The 22,146-nt window shown below is 40.3% G+C and overlaps 1 protein-coding gene across 1 annotated transcript in view; it reads left to right on the top strand.

Moving 5' to 3' along the window:
- The window catches only part of CEMIP (cell migration inducing hyaluronidase 1), a 119,475-nt gene extending 102,757 nt beyond the window's left edge, over positions 1 to 16,718 (top strand). The window contains exons 19-29 of the mRNA XM_085308720.1: positions 311 to 346; positions 439 to 594; positions 2,118 to 2,298; positions 4,019 to 4,234; positions 5,173 to 5,384; positions 5,855 to 6,040; positions 6,752 to 6,956; positions 7,774 to 7,860; positions 8,169 to 8,326; positions 11,986 to 12,086; positions 13,013 to 16,718. Of these exons, the coding sequence (XP_085164846.1) occupies positions 311 to 346; positions 439 to 594; positions 2,118 to 2,298; positions 4,019 to 4,234; positions 5,173 to 5,384; positions 5,855 to 6,040; positions 6,752 to 6,956; positions 7,774 to 7,860; positions 8,169 to 8,326; positions 11,986 to 12,086; positions 13,013 to 13,140 (1,666 nt within the window). The 3' untranslated portion in view covers positions 13,141 to 16,718. The remainder of the gene's footprint in view (positions 1 to 310; positions 347 to 438; positions 595 to 2,117; positions 2,299 to 4,018; positions 4,235 to 5,172; positions 5,385 to 5,854; positions 6,041 to 6,751; positions 6,957 to 7,773; positions 7,861 to 8,168; positions 8,327 to 11,985; positions 12,087 to 13,012) is intronic.
- Positions 16,719 to 22,146: the final 5,428 nt, after the last annotated feature.

Consider the following 22,146-nt stretch of genomic DNA (forward strand, 5'->3'; position numbering starts at 1 on the left):
GCATGATCATTAGATACAGGGAAAAGGCTTTATCAGACAAGTGAACTATGCCCAGTAATCACAGATTTAACCTCAGCTGGGACCTATCAAGTGCATGACTGCAGCTTTATAATATGATCCATGCATGCTGCAAGATATGCCAAAAAGGATCTTCTAAAGCTGGACAGGAAACAAACCTGCAAAAGCCTGAGTTCCCACATCAGCACTCTTTGTTAATTAAGCCCTGATGCTCTCCAGTTCATTAGTTACTGTAGTTAGACATAATAAAAAAAGAAGAAAGACCCCCTTTTCTCTACTCTTCTCTTTGCAGGTTTGCTGACAATGGCATTGGCCTGACCTTGGCAAGGTAAGTGTCATGCACYGTTGTCCTGCCAGCCTGTACATGCCAGGTAGGCATGGTGTGAGCAGCCCCTTCACTTCCAGCCCTTTCCCTCCTAGTGGTGGAACCTTCCCTCATGATGATGGTTCGAAGCAAGAAATCAAGAACAGCCTGTTCGTTGGCGAGAGTGGAAACTTGGGCACAGAGACTATGGACAATGAGATCTGGGGACCTGGAGGCCTGGATCACAGAGGAAGGACCCTGCCTATTGGCTCGTAAGTTCAGCTCAGCACGCCGCAGGACTTGCTGTTCCTACTCAGTTCAGACTTCATCCCAGTATGGTGGTTTCCTCAGTGCTGTTCCATTTAATAACTGCTACACATGAAAGATTTGGGTTTACATCTCCCACTTCCAAAGTCCTTGCTGTGTAGCTGCTGCTGGCAGGTACATACTTGCAGGCTGCCAAGACAGTGCTAAACATCTCTTTCCTTTTGCCTCCCCTTTGCAAACAGAGCTGAGAAGCCAGGAAAGAAGTGTGTGTTAACTAGGCAATTTTGTACACGTGATCAGCAGTGAGCAATGAAGCAATCTCCACTGAAATGGAGATTGAAATAAAGCAATCTTGTAGAAGCCTTACCTTGGGCTTGGGCTGGCCCAGAAGTGGTGATGGGAGAGTCCTTACAGCAATTCCTGCTGCTGCTACTGTGCCAGAAGAACCCAATGCCTTTGCTAAATAGTTTTGATATAGCCAGTGAGTTTTTCTGGGGGGGCTTTTCCTAGACTTTAGTCCTACAGATTGGTCTGCAAGTGCAATAATGATTTGTTGTTGTCCCTAAAAACACGGTTATCGTAAGAGTAGCCCTACACTGAACAAACAGCTCAACTGTTATTTTTCTGCAGAATTACACTAATGAGCTTTGCTTGTTGATAGGGACACAAGAGGCCTGTTAACCATACCACTAATGAAAGGCTGATCTAGGATTCTCCTTCTAACATCCATTATGTGTATATATATATGTGGGTAGCTATGTATGTTGTGCAGAGAAGCTCGCAAAGAGAGAACAAAACAGACAGACGATTCTTGTCTAGGGAAAACCATTTATATGAGGAAGGGATCGAAGTCTGTTTGATTGTAGGTGAAATTTGAAACATCCTATATTAGCCTGTAAAAAAAGTTTAAGCTTCATGTGGCAAAAGTGTCAAAAGTACTGTATTCTTTACCTTGCAACTAATACTAAAAAAAAAAAAGGCTTACTGGTCTGTGCCCCCTCAACTGTTTTCCATACTATAGATTGCAAGATCTTTGCTTGTTTTTAAATCCGTTTTTATTGCAGCTGAGTTGTGCTGTTTCTCTCCAAGTTCCTTTGAAAGATGTGTAGGGACCTCTTTTAGCCCTGCCATTACTCAGTCCTAGAAGTCTCCACAGATCTGATGAGTTTCAGGTTTCGCTGCTGCAGAACTCATTTGTGATGGCAAGCATGAATTTACTCATTTTTAGGTCAATGTCTTGGCATTGCTATAAGTTCCTTCCCTCAAGGAGTACAGATTAAATAAAGATGGTATTTTCAGACATGAGAGAACTTGAGCTGAACTCACAAGGATAAGAGGATTTCATAGACCTAAAAAGGAGGGAAATCCCTTCTGTTCCAGAACATTAACTCAGGAGTCATCCTAAGGGCTGAGAAAAATTCTAGTAGCTAAGAATCAAATGCTATAGGACTGTCCCTGTCTAGAATACACTCTCATCCTCATGCTAGTATGTCATGACCAAGTCTCTGTGTCATCCAAATGTTTTTAGGAATTTTCCCATTCGAGGAATCCAGTTCTACGACGGACCAATCAACGTCCAGAACTGCACGTTCCGCAAATTTGCTGCCCTGGATGGCAGACACACGAGTGCTCTGGCGTTCCGGCTCAATAATGCCTGGCAGAGTTGTCCCAACAACAACGTCACCGACATTCATTTTGAAGACGTCCCTGTGAGTAATTTTTCACATTAAGGTCTTTGGCATTTGGTTTTGAGCACAAGGCTGTRTGTGAAAAAATCAGGCTTTTGGAAAAAATAAGAGCACAGCAGTGGGAGCCTGTTGTCTCCACCAGTTGAACAAYGAGGACTTTAGTTAAGAAAGAGAAAACTGGATAGATGAAACAACAAGCAAATCCAGTTGTCTGACAGGTTTGTCGCAAACCAGAAACAGGCTTCAGTTTCAAAATCCTTTGAAGTCCAAGTAAAAATTGTTTCCATTTCTGCATGTCTCAGATACTATTGAAGTAAGGARAAGAATCTCCTTCAACAGGAGCATGATTTGAAAGTGACAACAGAGAAAAGTCTGTTGTGGAAGGTCTAAACCAATCAGAAGCAGAAAATACTAATTTTGGGAAACAGATAATAAAACTAAACAGATGCTAGGTAGCTCTGTAGTCCTTCACACCAGAGTAATTTCATGGACATCACTTCTACAGATATGAATGAGAGCAGAATCCAGCCAAAAAGAATCTGCCAGATTTTGAATTATAATAGGAACTTCTGGGTCTCTGTCTGAACCCATCCGGGATCTATGCTTTTGAGTTATTTTTGTACTTGCTTGCATAAATATGTGCTAACTGGTTGCTGTGGTTCACCTCTGGCAGCTGTTAAATCCAACTGCCAAACATGACAAACAAATAAATAAATAAAGTGGTTGGGACTGAAATGATATGGGTTGCTTAACCTTTAAAAAGTTAGCAGACTTGCTCGCATGTCAGGAAAAATGCTGACTAGCAATCCTTKTGCCAAATAGGTGGGAAAGGCAAAATTTCCCTAAATGTGTTGGTCAGTCACTCTCTCACATGGCATCTGGCAGGCTGGTGACACAACTTTTATTTATGCTGGACAAAAATATCAGTCAGAAGTTGTCTGAGCAGCAATTTCCCAGGGGAGGTAATTGATTGTCCCAGAAACAGTGTGACTTTATGTGACTTTGCAACTTTAAAAATATATTAGCAGACATTGAGTGAAGTGGCTTTATGAAATAGCCTTGTCTCTTGAACCTTTCTCTGGAATTTTAAAAGAAACCTTCTCACAGTTGAGGCTGAAAYTCTGGTGGTTTTAGCCTTTCCCTCATGATCAGCGGGAAAATCTGTCTGCTCAGACTGACAAATCAGAGAGACCTTTTAAATGCATGACCCAGCTCTGCATTGACTTCTGGCTTTATGTCGAGGCAGTGTGCAGACAAAGGAGAGACAATCCTAATATTCCTGTACCAAACGACACTGATGTTCCTACCAACTGAGAAGACTAACTCTGCTGAAAATGATTTTGGTGTGTCCATCTTTGGACTCACACTTTCAGAAGCTTACCRTTTTATTACCATGTAAATGCTGTTTCAAAGCACTTGCAACCCTCCTGACTTCATCTGGAGTCATGGGGTTTCAGAGCCTTTGAACATCAGGCCTATAAGCTGAGCAGCCAAAATCTGTGGCCATTTAAAGAATAATGATGTTAATGCATACACAGATATCTTCATGCACAAGTTGACCCACAATCCAATGTTGCTTCTTGGACGAAGTATACTCCAGTGCCAAAGAAGGTCAAAAAAAAAATGGATCCTTTGAAGCTATTCTTATGACTGTATCTTACGACAGTTATCCTTTGCTTTGTACTATAGTGATAAATTCCTTGTTAGAGATGCAAATRTATTTCACTGCTGTTTTGTTTAGATTACCTCAAGGGTCTTCTTTGGAGAACCTGGACCCTGGTTCAATGATCTGAATATGGATGGTGATAAAACATCAGTTTTTCATGATGTAGATGGTTCTGTGTCTGAATATCCAGGCTCATATCTTATAAAAGAAGATAACTGGTTAATCAAACACCCTGACTGCATTGATGTGCCTGACTGGAGAGGGTCTATCTGCAGTGGACATTATGCACAGGTAAAACTGCTTACCTTCCAGTATTGTCATCACTTAATATTTATTTTAAATCTTGACACTGTAAAGCTTGAACCTTAGAAACGTGTTTTTTTTCAGGATGCTCATCTTTTAACTGCATGTCTGCACTCATGAACACAGAGGTTGCCTGGAGATACTGTTGTACATTTTCAGATATTTTGGCCTGGACTGTTAACAACTGCAACAATTTCTACCCAAAGACCTCTAAGAACTCTATGAGCATTAACAGATTAATATTCATAAATCTACAGGCTGTTGAATAAGGCAGTGTAATTTTCCCTCATTTTATGGAAAGAAGTCTTGGCAACAGTGTTACGTGAAGTACACTCAGGAGTCAAAATCAGACCTCATTTCCCATGATCTTTTATCCTGTTGTTTAACCACCAAACCATTATTCCTGCCACATGAGCACCTAGTGCCGCTGCCTTGAGGAAGTCTTTACATCTCTCTGATGAGTAGTACCTTTTTGGTCTTAGGGGCTGCAAGTATTATTTTTTCAGAGTAGTACAACTGAAGCTAAATTGTAACCACTGGGCTGGTTTTCCTACTTCTGAAATCTAGASAGGAAGTTCCATGTTTATGTAGAAGTCACATATCTGAGGTAGATTTTGTCCCTCTGCTGAGGGTTGCCACCAACACTGTGAAAYAGCATAGACCTGTTCAAGGCCTTAACTGGCACATATTCTTGAACTCAGTGGATGAGAAGATGATCCATTTTTTCCTGCAGACAGTTTACTATATTGAAAAAGAATATTAAAAAATTGAATATACAGGTATAAGTATATGGCCAGACTCCTGTCTGCCATACATGTCACTGCTGAAGTCAGAGGCCTCATACCAGTTCACATCTATTGAGTAGCGGAGCCTTTAATATTTTACTGTAATTCATTAAATCATGTGTGATCTYTTTTTTAACCTAGATCTACATCCAAGCCTACAAGCCAGCCAACCTGAAAATGAAAATAATAAAAAATGACTACCACAATCAACCACTCTATTTGGAAGGGGCTTTGAGCAAAAGCACTCATTACCAGCAATATCAGCCAGTTATAACTCTGAGGAAAGGCTACACCATCCACTGGGACAAGACAGCCCCTGAAGAACTGGCCATATGGCTCATCAACTTCAACAAGTGAGTGCTCTGACTGAATTCAAAACCATGAACAGAACATTCTAGCCCACTAGTGTAACTGCACATTTTTAACTGGTGAGGTTATCACCTAATGAGCTCTTCCAGAATTAACATACTTGTTTCATGAAGTCCACTGAGTTCACCATATTTCCATCTGACATCTCAGATTCTGTTTCCTTCCCAGAGAGGCCCTGGAAGATTACATGGTTCATTTTTAGAAGCCTAGAGCTAGTTCATTCCAGGTACATGGAAGTCAAAAGTATAGAAGTGAGGAGCAGATTTGACCCACATCATTTAACTACCCATGGATGTTATATCTAACTTATGTTGCATTGATTCATCCCAAACCATTAAAATTTTAACCAGCCAGGAAAAAAATAAGTTACAGTTATTTAGTTTGGCTTCTAGCATGCCCAGGAAAATAATAGTCATGTGTCAACATGTTCTAATACGGGTCTTCGCTATTTTAGGAATGACTGGATCCAAGTAGGGTTTTGTTATCCTAAAGGAACGACATTTTCCATTCTCTCAGACATCCATAATCGTCTTTTGAAGAAAACGTACAAAACTGGAACCTTCTATAGAACCTCTCAGATGGAAAAACTGGAGCACAGATATCCTAGCAAAGGATACTACTACTGGGATGAGGACACTGGGTAAGGAAACAGATCTTGCTGATTCGGGCAGCGATATGAGAAAGTTGTTGGAATCATGAATTGTTTAGTTCATGCCATTAACGGGGAGTGCAACAAAACCAGAGATTCTTTCTGGGAATGTGATCAGCATTTAATTTTCCTGGGACTCCCACAGCTGCCAGTCATTCATAGGCTCTGCTGCACTGCCAATTACTCTGGGAAATGCTATGCCAAGTGAATATAAATTAGGAAAAAAACAAAAGCAAAGTGCCAGACTATAGAGCGTGAAGCTGAAGTGGAGGCACACCCAACTCRTTTCATTTTGAACAGCAACCATTTATAAGCATCAAGGCAGGGATTCACAGGAACTAAGAGAGTTAAGTCTGTTAGTTTCCTCTAAGGAATTAAAATAATGGGAAAGAAAGAAAAAGATCTAAAAACAATACAGGTATCTCTATGTAAATGTATCACGATACAATAGAGTCCTAGGGGAGTTCAGATGTTGTCTAATCTGTCTATCTCAAGTTGCCTGACCTTCCCAACCATGCCTGAGATGTGTGTCTGTACACTTGCCTGTGGTATGTTAAGCAGTAGAAATAACCAGCATCAGCACTGGGGATTTGCAACACACGTTATTGCAAAGCTTTAAGAAGCAGTCCGCTGACGCTGGGACTAAGTCATTTGGTCTGACCAGAACACTCAGGGATGTTCACTCTTCTCTTCTACCTGCAGACTGCTGTTTCTGAAACTGAAAGCTCAAAATGAAAAGGAGAAATTTGCTTTCTGCTCTGTCAAAGGCTGTGAACGAATAAGAATCAAAGCTGTGATTCCAAAGACTGCTGGTATCAGTGACTGTGAAGCCATGGCCTATCCCAAGTACATTGAGACACCAATTATAGAAGTCCCAATGCCTAAGAAGCTCTCTAGTGCACAATTGGTAAAGTAGTCGATTTATTATTGTAGCATTATTGTCACTGTAAGTCTGTAGTTCCAGTACATGTTGTTCTCATAGTCACAGAGAGACTTTGTACGAGACTCAGTATCTCCTGTGCCTAATTTTCTGAAACAGTCCAGGCATGTAAAACAATATGAAACAGATTCTTGCAAGTGCAAAAAGCACAGCTCTTCAGGGACAGAGCTGCCCAAGACCTCAGTGSAAGTTAAATACTTAGTCTTTCAGGGCTCTGTTGTGAAGTCTTGAGCTTAGAAGTGCAGAGTTAAAGATGCTGATCTAGAAGACAGCTAGGTCCAGGGAATCCGCATCTGGACAGACACAAGCCTCTTGCCTGCCCTTGAGTTCCTCCAGGTTATAAGAACAGTAGTGTCAGAGAGGAGACTGCATAGCTGAATGTATCACTTATATCAAGGACTTTGCACAGCACTTTGTCTCCTGGATCCAGCCCAGACTGGTTCTAGAGGAGAGAAGGAAATATTTATTTGTTTTTTGTTTTGGGGTTTTTTTTCAGTCATCACCCTTGGAGCAGGAATGCAGAGCAAAGCCTCAGAGAATTAGGTCAGCTGCAGAATCACTCAAGCTTTGGCATTCGGTGAAACAATTTATATTCTGACTGGATAAGCAGAGAGGTTATCATTGTACCCAATCTCATTAGCAATGCAATTTGGCAAGTCACAACTTGTTATGTAGTTTTTTTGCTGATTGAATTTGTAGGTTTAAAACATTTTCTGACAATGCAGCATTCAGGTAATGGACAACCTCACTAGAAACCATTTTCTCTCCTTTTTCTTGTAAACAGAAAACTAAGGACCACTTACTGGAAGTGAAAATAGAAACTTATAAGAAGCAGTACTTCCACCTAAAGGATGACTTTGCATACATGGAGGTAAGCAAGTCCTCTCAGTGAACTTTGTAAAACTTATGAGACAAAATACTCACTTCATTATTATGGAAAACTTACGAAGTTACCATGAATGATTAGTGTTGGATCTCTTTTGCTTTGTATTTTGCAAAAAAATGACCACAACTTCATCATACCAGCAAAAATCAGCACAGTTTGACCTCTATCTGGAATTTTGCCCTTTGATATAAAGAGCAGTCCAGTGTTATTCAACTTTATTAGTGTTTCTTATAGTTGATTGTTTTGTATTCGTTTTGCTTTGACAGACCAAGCTTATTCTTCCTCCCACACAGGTTGACGGTATAAGGTTTTTCCTAACTGATGAGGGAATTCAACTGATTGTGATTGACGGACATCATGGAAAAGTTGTTGATCGAGTAACATTCAAGAACTCGATTCTACAAGGAATTCCAGCACAAATAGAAAATTATGTCAACAACATCAAAGATCAGTGAGTAAATAATCTAGTGTTAGTAACATGTAATATACAAGTGTTGTGCAACACTCAACTTTTTTGAGATTTTAGTCACCTAACATAGGCCAGACTGAGTGGGAGAAGAATGTGGCTTGTACCTGCTAGCTGCAAGTGTCCAAATGTGAACAGAACATGCAGGCAATGTAAGAATGTACGATATGTGATTTAGGAACTGATGAAGCCCCAGATAAACTGAAGGACTACATTTGATTAATAAGCTGTAGATCTATATTTATGTTGGGGGTTACAGATAAACTGCAGACTTAAATTCCTGAATAAACTCATGGCATTTATCAGTTTCTAGTGTACAGATGTGCACAGTTTACATTTTTCTAGTGCCTGCACACGCTCTCAAATCTCCAAAGATTCCACTAATAAAACACATGCTCTTTGCGCATGTTCCTTGCCAAGAATAAAGGGCTGTGTGCTTTTATTTTTTGAGTATGGGGAGCCAGAAATGTAGAGTTTTGGAAGTGGATGGTAAGTATCCAACACATGTTCCTGCATTCTGGAGGACAGTGGGTTCATTTACTGCTATAATAATGGAAGCAACCTCAGGACTTCTTTAACTGAAGGGGCTGTTCTCTTCTCATATTGGTTTGTAAAGTGCTATTAGGAAATGAATATATTTCATTGTTATTAGATCTGTTCTGATTTAAAATCTGGTACCTAACATTCAATACAAATACAATCACTCTGTTSATGAATCATCTGAAATAACTGTGGGCAGATTGACAGGATATTGTTCTAGGATTTATTGTGGAGACTTGGAAGTTCCAAGTTTCAGCAGGGCTTCGCAAAGGCACATACATCTGTGTTTCTACTGGCTTAAACATGTTGAGTACAGAAGAGCATGGTAGTTGCTTGTTTTTCTTTCATAAGATCATAATAGGGCATTTTAAAGAACTCTGTCAGCCTCCTTTGCAAGAAGTCCAGTCTCAATTCTGGCTGAATCCAGCTGTCTACTCTCTGTCTTGCTTTAGATCACTTAAAATTGCTGGAGTGCCTTAATATTTCCTCTCTGTAGGTGAAACAGCCTCTGTGGCTTCTTGGAAGCAGGACTGGGCCAGATCTTTATTGTGTGAGAGTAGTGCAGAGATTCTTAAACCAGCTGATAATCTCAATAGAAAGCTGCGTAAATGTTCATAGTGCTGAGTGTGGGAAGGCGCATAAATATAGCACCAAAGCTTCCTTAAATAGTACCTAGTCACTCGCCTATCAAAACTGAAAAGCAGGCATCTCTTAGCCCCATTCCTCCATGCAGGGGTCACAGGGAAATGAAAGTTTCCTAAGAGGGCTATGTAGCCCAGTGGCCAGGACACTCAGATAGGTGGAAGGAGAGGAAAACCACTTGTCTTTGATCCTTACTTTCAGGATGATGTCTAGTTTGATTGACTAATATAAAAAACTAGGTCAAAATGTGAGCTGTGATAAGGTTCAACAGGCTTTGAGAGGAGGGCTTGAATCATAATTAGACTTCAGGTGTATTTAAGTCTATCGAAATCCTTTTTAAGAACCTATAAGAAGGACCTGTAGCCTTTTTTGGATCTGAGCCTGACTATCTCTTTGGATTAACTATAGAACTGGATTAGGATTAGGACTGGAACTGGATCAAACGTAATCAGTACCTCTCAGGTCTCACTCAGTTGTATGTGTTAGCAAATGCTGAAATTCCAAATCATACTCTTTCTTTCATCAAAAGCTTACCTAGCCCTTCTTTGTAGGCCTTTCCAATCCGATCAGGCAAGGATTTCAGCTACAGCCATGGAAGATCTATTATCCATTGATCCAGGATAGACAGACATTGGAAGAAAAGTGTTGTTCAGAGTCAGATGCAGATACCATGCAGGTGGAGGGTCTGTAAGCCAGCAGCTTCTTGTCATCTCTGTTCCCCTTCGTGACCCAGAAGCTGAACTGTATGGAGGGATGGGGCGAGTGGAGAGGAAAAGGGCTCCACTAACCAGAAAGCTCTGTCTGCCTCTCATGAAGAGGTTACCTGAATAGCAACTTTTAAATAGGTTTACAGATTTGGAGATGTGGAAAAGAGGTGTTCCTAGCAATGACAAGCTTCTTGGTTTGCTTAAGAAACTCTCTGCAAGCCAAAATGCATTTTTTTACATGAATTAATTTTTCTGATGAATTTTACATGAATTAATTTTTCTGATGAATTTCCCCAGGTTAACAAAGTGAAACATCTGGCAAATTTATTTTAAAATTCCATAGCAAGAAAGGCTTAACAGAAAGTAATGATTTTAGTAAAGCAAAAGAAAAAGAGGGGATTCARCATTCACAAAGTAGTCAAAAAACAGACTACCAGCTCCATCTATTCTTGTAAGAACTGAAGTATTTTAACACCTCAGGTTTTTCTAGGAAAAATGTCTTCTAGGAAATGTCTTGATGACTTTTAGTTCTTTTGCTTCTGATTTTCTTCTGTCACCATCTGTTGCTATTTTTCCCTGAGCAGTTCCAGTTCTAGCTGAGGTGTTAAGATGTGTTAGCTCAGTGCTTGATCTCCACAGGAGCTATCGTCTAATTAATTTAGTGATTTGGGTCCATCATGATGTAGGAAAGCAGACCCAGCATTTTGCAGAATCGACATTTGAGTCACTGGAAGTGTCACTCATGGAAACCTTGGAAAATGGAATGAAATGATATAATCTAAACAAATGTTTTCTCAATCACTCTGCAATGCTGCTCTAATTAGGAGCTGAGCAAGAATGACATCCTGCCCTATTGAGCTTAATAGCAGAACTTCTGCTGAACTCACTGAAGCATCTTTCTTCCTTGCACACTTTAAGATAGCTATTGGAGGTGTCTGGGAATCTTGTAGGAAGTAATGGGGTTAACTTTGTTCAGTGGCCTGTGCTTCTCTTTGGACAGTTCTTGCTATATGATTAACCCTTCATGATTACTCTGTGTTTTCTTCTCCCCCTTTAGAATTAGGCTTAGACAGTTGCTAAATTCTACCTGAGTATTTACGGATTTGTACTACAATAAAGGACTCACTCCTGTCTTTCATATATCACTTTGTGCTTGTAAGGGACCCCAAGAAATTTCAGGGTGAAATACACTGCATACAAGTAAGGCAATAATAATGATAATAATAATTATATAATATAATGTTATAATATTATAATACATAATATTATATAATAATAATAATAGTTGTTGTTATTATTATTATAAACTTTCTAAGCAAAAGGATGCTGAAAAATGATTAAAAGTGTGAGGTCAACAAAAATCTCCAGGAAGTAAATTATACAAGAACAAGAGATAGTTTCAGAGTCATTGAGAGCATCCCACAGAGAGCACGTTTCTTTCTAAGCAAAGCAAGATCAATGTGCTGATTGGAAACACTTAAACCACTCTATAAACCAGCTTTTTTTAAAAAAAAAAAAAAAAAAAAAAAAGGCAAATTCAGTCAGCTTCCTAATGGGTTTTGGATGATTGGAAAAGTGAACATATACATATGACAAAGTTCTTGGAAAGCATGAATGAAAGCTGCTAAAACAGAAACCACTGTAGTTCATGGGTGTCTTTGAGCCACAGAGCCAGGAGTTACCAGTGCTGCCAGGCAAGCAAGAAATGTTTTCTAACTCTTCATGTGTTTATAAATGACTTTTTGTTTTCTTCAGTTCTATAGTGCTGGTGACATCTAAAGGAAGATTCATTTCCAAAGGACCATGGACTAAAGTACTGGGGAAACTTGGAGCAGCAGAGGATTTTAGGTTAAAAGGTAACCACTTTCTAAATATACAATTAAAAAAAACCTTTGATGTATTTCCTTACCATGGTCCTAGTAATGGGACCTTCTGTCCTGCTCTTAAACTCTGCCTTGCTTATTTCTATAAGTATGCACTCAGAACAGCCTGGAAACAGTCATTTATTTATTCATTAAGGTTGTATCCACGGCAGCTTTGGATAACAGCATTCAGTCTAATACTGTAGATGGAAAAAGTGTTCTGGCAATTGTTCTTAGAAGGAAAGAGTTCTAGTTTTTTGGGGGTTTTTTGATTTTCCAGACTTTTTAAATAAAAAGGTAGTCTAGTAATAGAACTATTGGACTTTTCCTCCTCTAAATGCCTCAGAACAACAATTTTGATATTGTCTAAATGTTATCTTTAGGTGGCTATCTCTTGAAAAAGAATTCCAGCTTGATGACACAAAGTATCTTTATTTCAATAGTGTCACATACTGCACTACAATATTGTTCTATTGTAAATGTTTCTCTGATCAATTCTAATTATGAGCTTTTGGGCATACTTTCTTTTTGCCTGTGTTATACTAGCTAATGCCTTTCCCAAGCATGGACGGGTTTTGAGTATAAACATCATGCAGATAATGACAGCTCCACAAGACCGCTGAAACTGCCTGCTCTGAAGGGATTTTCCTTGTCTCTTTCTTCTCTGCTAGGTATCATATATAGGCTACTTTTAATGAATGGAAGCATGCAACATGCAAATACAGTTAGAATTAAACTTCAGCAGGAAAGTATTTCTTTACTGGAGAATACATAATTGGCCATTAGCTTTGCAACGGCGATGTTTGCATGTGTGCTCATGTCCTCCTGCATCGATTCAATCAAGTGGTGCACGAGTGTACTTCTGCTTATTTGAAGCTGTGAGGCACTCTCTTAATGTATGTATGTGCTCTGTTTTGCAGAAAAAATGGCTTTTGTTGGATTCAAAGGCAGCTTCCGCCCCGTCTGGGTGAAACTGGTCACTGACGAGGATTCAGCTAAGATCTACCAAGCACTACCAATTCCTGTGGTGAAGAAAATGAAGTTATGAGGACACATTGCTTTGCCTTCTGGCTACCAGCACTGCCCCCAATAGATGGACTACTGACTGCTTAAAATAGGCACATTGCCAGAGTGCTCCAGAGATGTAGCATTTTGTTGTTGTTTTCAAAAAGAAATCTTACTGTAAGTAACTAGAGCGGCCACGTGTGACAAAAAAGCATTCCTCTGTGATCAGCCTGTGTTCTGTGATCATCAGCTGCTGTCCTGTTGATTTGCTCATTGATACCATGTTGATTCTCATGTTACAAAGCAAGGTTTGCCTCTGTTTTCACAGGGTGCTGCTCTTTTAGTGCCCCTGTGACAGGCTAATTTTTGTGCTGCCCCTCAAAGGGTGAGTTCTAGATCTAAAAGCCATTGAGAATTATCGTTTTCCCCAGCCTGTGAACTGTCATAACAGTCGTCTTCTTTTTCCATGGTGTTAGCTGCTCACATAAACATGGAATGTCAATTCAAAGGTTTACTGAAAATCTAAGATAAAAAAAGTATATTTGAATGATTACTAAGATACTGGGAAACTTGACTGGACAGTAAGAATTCACCCTTAAACTTCAAAGACATTCGATCAAGCTCTTTGAGATCTTTCTGCATTGTACATTCTAACCCACAGCACATAGTTGGGGAAAAAATGATAGAGGAGTGAATAAAGTGTACCAGCGGGGATTGATGAAACCGTATCTTTCTGCTTGCTTAGAAAACAGCAGTTCTCCTATAGGTCGTGGGATTTTTACCAGTGGTTGCTCAGGTAGAGGGTTTTCCTTAGAGAAGCAGCTGTAGGTTAACAGGAAAGAACTGTCAATCAGCACATACACTTCCTTAGTCTTTCCCATACGGTCCCTCCATACAACAATATTCAGGACCAATCTGGAGGGCTCATAGTTGCCAGTCAAAGAGAGCATCCTGTCCAAGTCTCCAGTTTATGGCTAGGAATACTGGGACACAGCTTATTCTGCCTCAAAGTTAGTGTTTCATCTTTCCAGGGAGATCAGAGGGAACAGGGTCAGACTACTCTGTTGTGTTGCTTTCCTAGTGTGTCCTCAGGCTAAGTATGTTAGGCCTCCTGGAAGAGTTATATGAGGCTGGCAGGTCATTGAATAGAAGTCTTTGAGGTCTTACCACTGAAGAGTTAGAATGGGAACCCCCATAAMTAGTGGAATATCTTGAGCCTACTTTCTCCCTTCAAATTTAATCTTGTCAGCTAAAAATCTGACTAATGAAGGCAGATTAGTGTGTCCTGCTGGGACATCTCTTGAAGCTGGGAAGTTGAACATTGTTCAGTGATATTTCTGCTCAGAAATGCTGTCAAAGTGTCTCCTGTGGCTCTGGCTAGTCTAAGAAATCTAAGGAGAGAGAAAATGTAGGAAGAATAGTTTTTCAAAGCACACAAAATTGTCAATTTTGCCAATAGTATTTGTGTTTGTTTTCCCCTTTTGCTCCTCTCTGCCACTGCTACTACAAAAATTGTTCTAGCTGATAATGATGACTTTGTTTTGCTCTGTTTTTTAGAGCTCTTGTGACTAAGTTACCTTTTTTTCCATGGTATTCAAAATATATTAGCTTGTGACTAGAATGAAAGAGCAATGATTCTGAGTGCCATTCCAAAGGCTAGGTAGGTGTTGAACTCTACAAGCCTTGTCCCTAATTTTTAGATCAGTTGCTCTGAAAATCAAAGCGATCATGGGCAAAATTCAGGTAGTGCTGAAGATTACATGCCCCTCAAGCCGCTCCTGGGTTTTAAAACTGGAAATGTTCTTTTCAGTCTTACTATATAGTTGTTTTGAACAAGTTGAATGTCATGTGTGTTGTATTAAAAAAAAAAAAAAAAAAAAAAAAAAAGAAAGAAAGGATACAAGCTTTCCTTCCTTTGCTTCTCAACAAGAGCCTCTTAATGAAAGATTCCTCCTTCCAGCACAATTATTTTTACTCTTTAGGCATTTGTGCCACTTCCAGGATGGGCAATACTTTTAAAAGGCAGGCAAGTATTTTCCCAATGTCTTTTGATGGTTTGAGGATTTCACCCTCAGATCACAAACTATTCCTTGAAAAAGTTAGTCTCACTTATGTTTCAACCTTGATTATCTAAGTCTCACTTATCTGATGGCCAAAACAGAGCCAGATCCCTGAAATCTAGCAAATACAGTGAAAGAAATCACTGAGTATGTTAGTCTGGGTTATCTCAATGTATACACTATCCTGAGGCAATTCTGTTCATATAATTGCACCTGTCACATTGTATTAGTGGAACACACATGCTCTCAAGAGATGGACCAAAACCAGCATATTTCTTTCATGAGCAATTGACAAACCACGTGAAAGAAAGCAATACTGAGAAAGTTCCTGGTTTGGGCTTTGGTTTTCTGCAAAGCACCATGGGTGCAGGGGTTGCCCTTTGCCGTGCACCATTTAACTGGGTCACTGACAGTTTCCCTTCCCTGCTCTTTGTGTAAATGCCTGGGAGGATCATGCCATGCGGGTCAATCCCCTAGACTGGTTTGGTCGGCTACCACAAGCATGTTGTATTTGTGCTAACGTGAAGTTTCTAATTTTACAATTTTTGAAATTCTCAGGGTGAAATCATAAGACTTGGCTCTAGGAAAACTTTTTTTTTTCCTAAAAAGTCTTATCTTATTAAAAGAAGAAAATTTTTAAAAGTAGCTTGTTCTATCATGCAAGGCTTGTCACATGGGGCCTGTTTGGAGTTAGGACTGGGTCTCATGCTGTGAATACTTAGTATAGGATCACTGCAGTCTGCTAAGCCTGATGGATAACAGAGCATCATAGCAGAGTGTAATGGGGCAGATACTCCTGTGAAATGCAAAGGGCTCCYGTTGACATTTATGGAACGAAGTCCGTGTATTACTCTGAAGGCAGAATCATCACCAGTCAGCAATAGTTTTGTGCCATATGATTACTTTTTAATATTTGACTGTTCTAGAATTTGCACTTGCACACCTTGACTAGTAAATTAACTGACTGCTTGTACTTTGTACAGTCTTTTAACAATCCCTGCGCAAGCTGCAGTTATCCTCTTTGTAAGGTTTTATTACTACATATGTTCTCATGTTTGCCCACATAGACAATTGCCATTGTAAGAGTGATTTTTGATTGGATTTTGTTTGTTTGTTTGTTTGGATGTTTGTTTTTTGCATCTGTTCCAATGCTTGTATTACCTGTCGCCGAAATAGCTGGTCCTTTTTCGGAGTTAGATGTATAGTGTTTTGTACATTTTCTTATAGACTTCCCAATAAAAAAAGATATATTTTCTATTTATTTATTACAATGGCACTAAGACAACTAAATTGCAGACATATGAAGCATTTTTACTGGAGTTCAGCATTGTCCAAGTTGTTAAGGAGGTTGGCAATATGTCTTTTCCGATAATCTGCTTTGCACTTGAAAGCTCTCTATGTCCGCAGAATGTGGTAATGCATTGACTGTCTATTTTATGATGACAAGAGCTCTTGGAACATTAGTTCCAAAGGTTTGTGGCTTACAACTGAAATAGTATGTAGTTGTTTGGAATACACACTGTTTATCAAAATAAATATTCAATGCAAATTTTTTAGTTTATTTTTGTCTCTTGTCTCTTCAGTATCACTCTATAACAATGAATTGGTATTTGCTGGAATATCTCCTGTTTTACCTAACTAGGTTTGCTCAGTCTGTTTTGATAACTTGCACTCATGTCTCAGCTTAAATCTTAGTAGCTTGCTTTCCTAAGAAAATCAAAACTTCTGCAATTATGCTGGATCTAGTGTGGAGAGAAATACACACAGAACTCAGTACATCCGCTGAAAGAAAGGTACATAGTGTCTTACTTACTTCAAAGGACGGGTGCTGGGGCCAGAAAACCTGTGTACATGTTGGCTGTCAGCACGCACTGTAGCACATTTGACTGTTTGCCCAGTCAAACTTGTGAGATCAGAGACAGGGAGACATGAGGGAAAGGACAGGGGAGCAGGAAAGGGGATATTACAGTGCACAGACACAGGAACAAGCTRGAAATATCAGGCTGTGCACAGGGCAGGTGGGTGATAAGGAAATGTAAAAAACAAAATCAAACAAAAACCAGAAACTTCTTTAGTTTCCCTGTTCATAATTTTTTTTCATTCGAGTGAACATGGAGGAAATATATATATATATATATGTAAATAATATAGAAAATATGTCTAGTTTTTTCAGAGTGGGCAGTTATAAAGYCTTGTAAGCATCTTGCTATCATGTCAAATATTACTTTGACTGTAAATTTTCTACTTTGGGATGGTGTCAGCTGAACAGACTCTGCTATAAAACTTTTTCAAGGCTTGAAAAATGAGATTTTTTGGGGGGCAGCAATCAGCATTTCCAACATCCAAGCACAAATTTTTTAATCAAGTCTCAAAATAGTAATTAGTGCATTGGCGGATATGGCATCACCCACCTAACTCCTCTGGGCCAGGAAACTAAAAATGCACCCTGCCTACTCATGTCGGATTGAAATTACTGATAGGTTTGACTTCTCTAGATCAGCTCCATGGGAAAAGAAAAAAAAAAAAAAAGATGAAAGCAAAGGCAACAGTCTCACCCCACAGCATCATTGGGGGGGGGAAGCCTCTATTTAATGGTGCAACAAGATCAAAGCTGGCAGAGCACTTTAAAGGTTTCAGTGTTGAGAACTTTAGAGGCTACCAGAGGGGTCGGGGCAGAGCTGGGCTTTTAGCATCCCACCACACATCCACACTGCCCCCCGCTGCCACCGCCTGCCCCCTCGCTCCTGTCATGCACTCACATCTCTCCTCTCAGCAGCAAAGCGAGAATGAGAAGGGTGTTATCTCTGACATGGACCTACAGCCAGCAAGGCCTAAAAATCACTATTTAAGTTTTATTTCTTTAAAGGTCTGTCTATAGGGATGTGGGGAGTCAAGGGCAATTTCTTAGTGCTTGTCCCATCGCTCCCTGCTCCCTCTGCTCACAGGGATGGGTGGGCAGCAAGTGCCCTCTGCAGCTGCAAGCTCTAAAAGACCACGGCCTTGTAAAGCAAACATTTCATCTGTAGCCAGCCACAACGAGAGCAGTGGATGTGTGTGCTGCCCCAACAAGGCACTGTGGCCAGGTGATAAAAATCACTGCAGTGAAGATTAAACACATGCACACCAAATCAATTCCAGAAAGCCTCATGTAGTGATCAAGATATGGGGGGGGGTGAGGGGGATTGGAGCTTGCTGCCTTGCCCTCCACCTTGACTCCTTGCTCACTTCTCTCTCCCCTTCAGCCCATTTGAGGGCTGGAAGCGGTCCTGATGTCCCCCTGGCCTGATATCAGCTCCCCCTGCCAGCCCATTGCAGAGCCTTGCTGTTGGAGGGTAAGTGATGTTGCAGTGGACAGGGATCCAGAAAAAAACTCTGCTTTTACCACATTAGCAGTGGCGGAGCTTCTCACATAGCGAGGAAATGGGAGCTTGTTGATGGAAGGCATTAGCAGACCCAGACAATTTGAATTTATTGCTTGCTTTGATGAAGATGAGTTATAACTTCAAGTTAATGATGTCCCCACCTCTGATATGCTGATAATGCCTTGGGTTTCACTAAACGTATATTAACCACAAMAAAAAGAAAAGTCTCCCTTGGCACATAAAGCATTATGCACATACATAAAGGCGTATGTTTTCCTCTAGGTACAGCTGAAGAGCTGTGTAGCTATTAATGGAAAGGACAGAGACATTGCACGGCATCAGCCATCTCTGGCACACCTCTGCTCGACTCCCTCAAGAAATAACAAAGGCAAATGTAAGTGAGTAAGGGTGCGTGTGGGGGGTGTGTGTGGTTTCTCTGTATATATAGCCATTAGAAATAATAATAAACTATATACATAACTATGCAATTCATTAGTCTCAATTGCCACATATTCTTATTGTTATACGCATTGTTATACGTTTAATATGTAACAGATGCTACATACTATAAATGAATAGACAAGATATAGACTATATACTAACTTTATTACCGTTTACATTACGCTTAATGCGTCAGGAAAGGTCTAGGCGAGCACTGCCGCGGCCCCTCTCAGGGCGGCGTGGGCAGGGCGCGCTGCCCCTCCACCGCCGGCAGCGACGGTTGCCGGCCCGCGCCTGCCCTCTGGCGGCCGCGCCGCCGCCCCGCGCTCGCGGCGCCCCGCTCCACCCCTCCCCCCGCCCCGGGCCGTTAACGGCCGCAGCTGGCACGAATTTCCCGCCTCCGGCACGAGGGCAGCGGCTCCCCACGCCCGTCACCGGCCCGAGCGAGCCCAGCGGTGGCAGGGTGGCTGGGGTTGTTACAGGTTGTCCTCTCAAAGCTCCYGCAAGCGCAGAAGTTGTAATTTCAGTACATCTGTAAAGATGAGCACTGAGAAAAGGTGGGTTGGTAACACTGCTGGCACTATAACTGCTTTAATGTCCACCCAGTCTCACTTCTGCAGCAACCCAGTGTTCTTCCAGCATTGACTCCTAGCATAATCCCCTTACATACCCAAATGGAAGATGACAAAATAAAACCTCCAGAAGCACTGATCTGGAGGAAGTTGTTGCTGTGTTGGCTCACCTGTGGAAAAGGGACTTCTTATGGGGAGCAAGCTGAAAAACCTCACAGCTTTCACACCACTCAGCAAGACTTAGGCTCGCTGTAGTTCAGCTTTTTATAAATAGAGCACTTGGCAAAACTTCATTGGAAATATGTTAATGTATTATCTGGCAAAATTTTAGAAATTAGTGGCTGCCTTTTAAAAGGGGAGGGGGAATGTTTAGGGAGTGATTTGGTTTCTGATTCATTTGCTTTTCTTTTAGATGTTGCTTTGGACAATAGAAAAAAGTATGGGTTGAATCACAAACCAAGAAAAACTCAGAGAGCTTGGCTGTTATATAAACTTATTCTTAGCCCAGCATGACAGTAATATTCTCAGCTGAGTGTCACAATCTTATATTTAGTCTCTTCTGAGCAGTAAGCAAATAACAGAGCTGTCAAGAGTATTTTTCTCATGGCTAGAAGACTTCAGGATGTTCCCCTCCTTTGCTWCACAGAGCAGCATACGAGCAAAACTCACTGATCCAGTTATTTGATTACTTTCTCCTCTGTCCTCCCCCCCCAAAAAAATTTTTTGCTAGACAATAAAAACACTGTTTTGCCAATGCCCAAATTAAAGTGCTTTTTATGCAACACTTGCGGGCCTTTGGATCAACCAGTCTATCACCTTCTACCAGACTATTAAGCCAATTTCTTTTGGCTTTTTCAGCCCGAAAGGGCCATTCCAGCAACTGACTCAGAGATTGCTCTGTCACACCACCCTCTTTCAGACCAAAAGGATGGGGGAGGGATGTGTAGAAACCACTGCTGTGACTACACCCTTCCTTCCACTTGCCCCTTGCACGTCTTCTTCACAAAACTTCAGAGGCTCCTTCCTACATTGATCCCTTAGCTGTGGAGCTGAATCCAYCACGTACAGCCAGTGTATAATTTTAAAACCCCCGGTGCGCTCCATCCCCTTCTAAGTAGAATAATTTACAGTTTCTGGATCTGAATCTTAGCTGAAATATCTCAACAGTCAAGAATTATACCAGGATACAATAAGTGGCTTGCAATAAGAGAGCAGTGGTAGCATTAAGCAGGAAATCATTCTGCAGAAAGCCCCTTAAAAATAAGTATCTTTCCTCTTTTGCCAAATAGTTGAAAGTAAGGCTAGAGCGAGATCATGGCTAAGCTCTCACTACAACAATAATGTCAGCTTTTGACGTCTATGTTGTAACTGTTCAATAAGTAAGTACTACAGGAAGGAAAGTATTTTGTACAGTACACATGCCTCATAAAAAACCCAAGGGGCTCTAACTTGATAGTGACACCTTAGGAAATCATTGAAGCTGATTTGGCTTTCATTTCTGTTTTCTTCTCTTTCATCTCCAATAAATTGCTGTTATGTCATTTGACCATTTCTTGAACCTGATACAAGCTTCAGATCTTCTCTGTTACAAATCTTAGGTTGATTTTCTCATCCCATGTACTAAGACCACCCTGATTTGGCATTACTGACATAAATAAGAWGGTAGCTGAAATCTTAGTAGGGAATTTCCAAACCATGCTAGGGTTATTTGAGAATTAAACAATATAGCTTAATCGGTGATGTTATATGGGGACAGGAGTTTGTGGGGTGGCGGGGAATAGAATAGAAAGTGGAGTGAAAGTTGCCTTCCCATGGGTCAAGTTACATAGCTAATTAGACCACAAAAAAATACCTAGCGTCTGCATTAAATGCTTATAGCTAAAATACATCAAAATTAGTTTCTCGAAATCCTCTACTCAGCTGCTGTGTTAAGTGTACCTATTTTTCCACTAAACTCACTGGTAATGCTATCATAACACATAGCTACTAACATGTTTTACTGCAACAGAAAGGCAACATTTGATTAGAAAGGATTGAGAAGTAGTAGTGCATGGTGTGGATTGGTATGCAAAATGAATACTAAAATACTAATACAAAAGATTTGTGTAATTTAACGTATGTATTAGTTTGAAACGTCACAAGATTTCATTTTAGATGGGAGCATGAAAACTGACTCATATTTCTTCCAGTAGAATTCAAATGAAATAAAATTGCACTGATGAAAAGGGGATTAAAAAAACATACATAGGTCTGGGAAACATTAAACAATGATGAGATGAACCCACATATTAAGGCTTTATTTCTTTTATGGCTTCAGCAAGTGCTTGTCTATGGTTTTTTTCAGTTAAAAACTTATTTTTATAGACAACTTATTTGTATATAATGCAGCCTTTCTCATTACAAACAATTTATATAAGTTACAGCAAGATCCATGTTACTTCATAACATGTTCATGTTTAATAAGCAGCTATTCGTCATTGCTAAAGGACTTGCACCTTTAAGCAAATGCATTATCGTTGCTGTTCACCTCTTTCCAAAACACAAGGAAGTTTGCCGACACGTTGCCAACAAAGGGATTTTCCTATGTACTTGAAAAAAAATAAATATCAATGAT

The sequence above is a fragment of the Rhea americana genome, unplaced genomic scaffold (genome assembly GCF_003343005.1).
Source record: "Rhea americana isolate MKP2758 unplaced genomic scaffold, rheAme1 scaffold_28, whole genome shotgun sequence".
NCBI lineage: Eukaryota > Metazoa > Chordata > Aves > Rheiformes > Rheidae > Rhea > Rhea americana.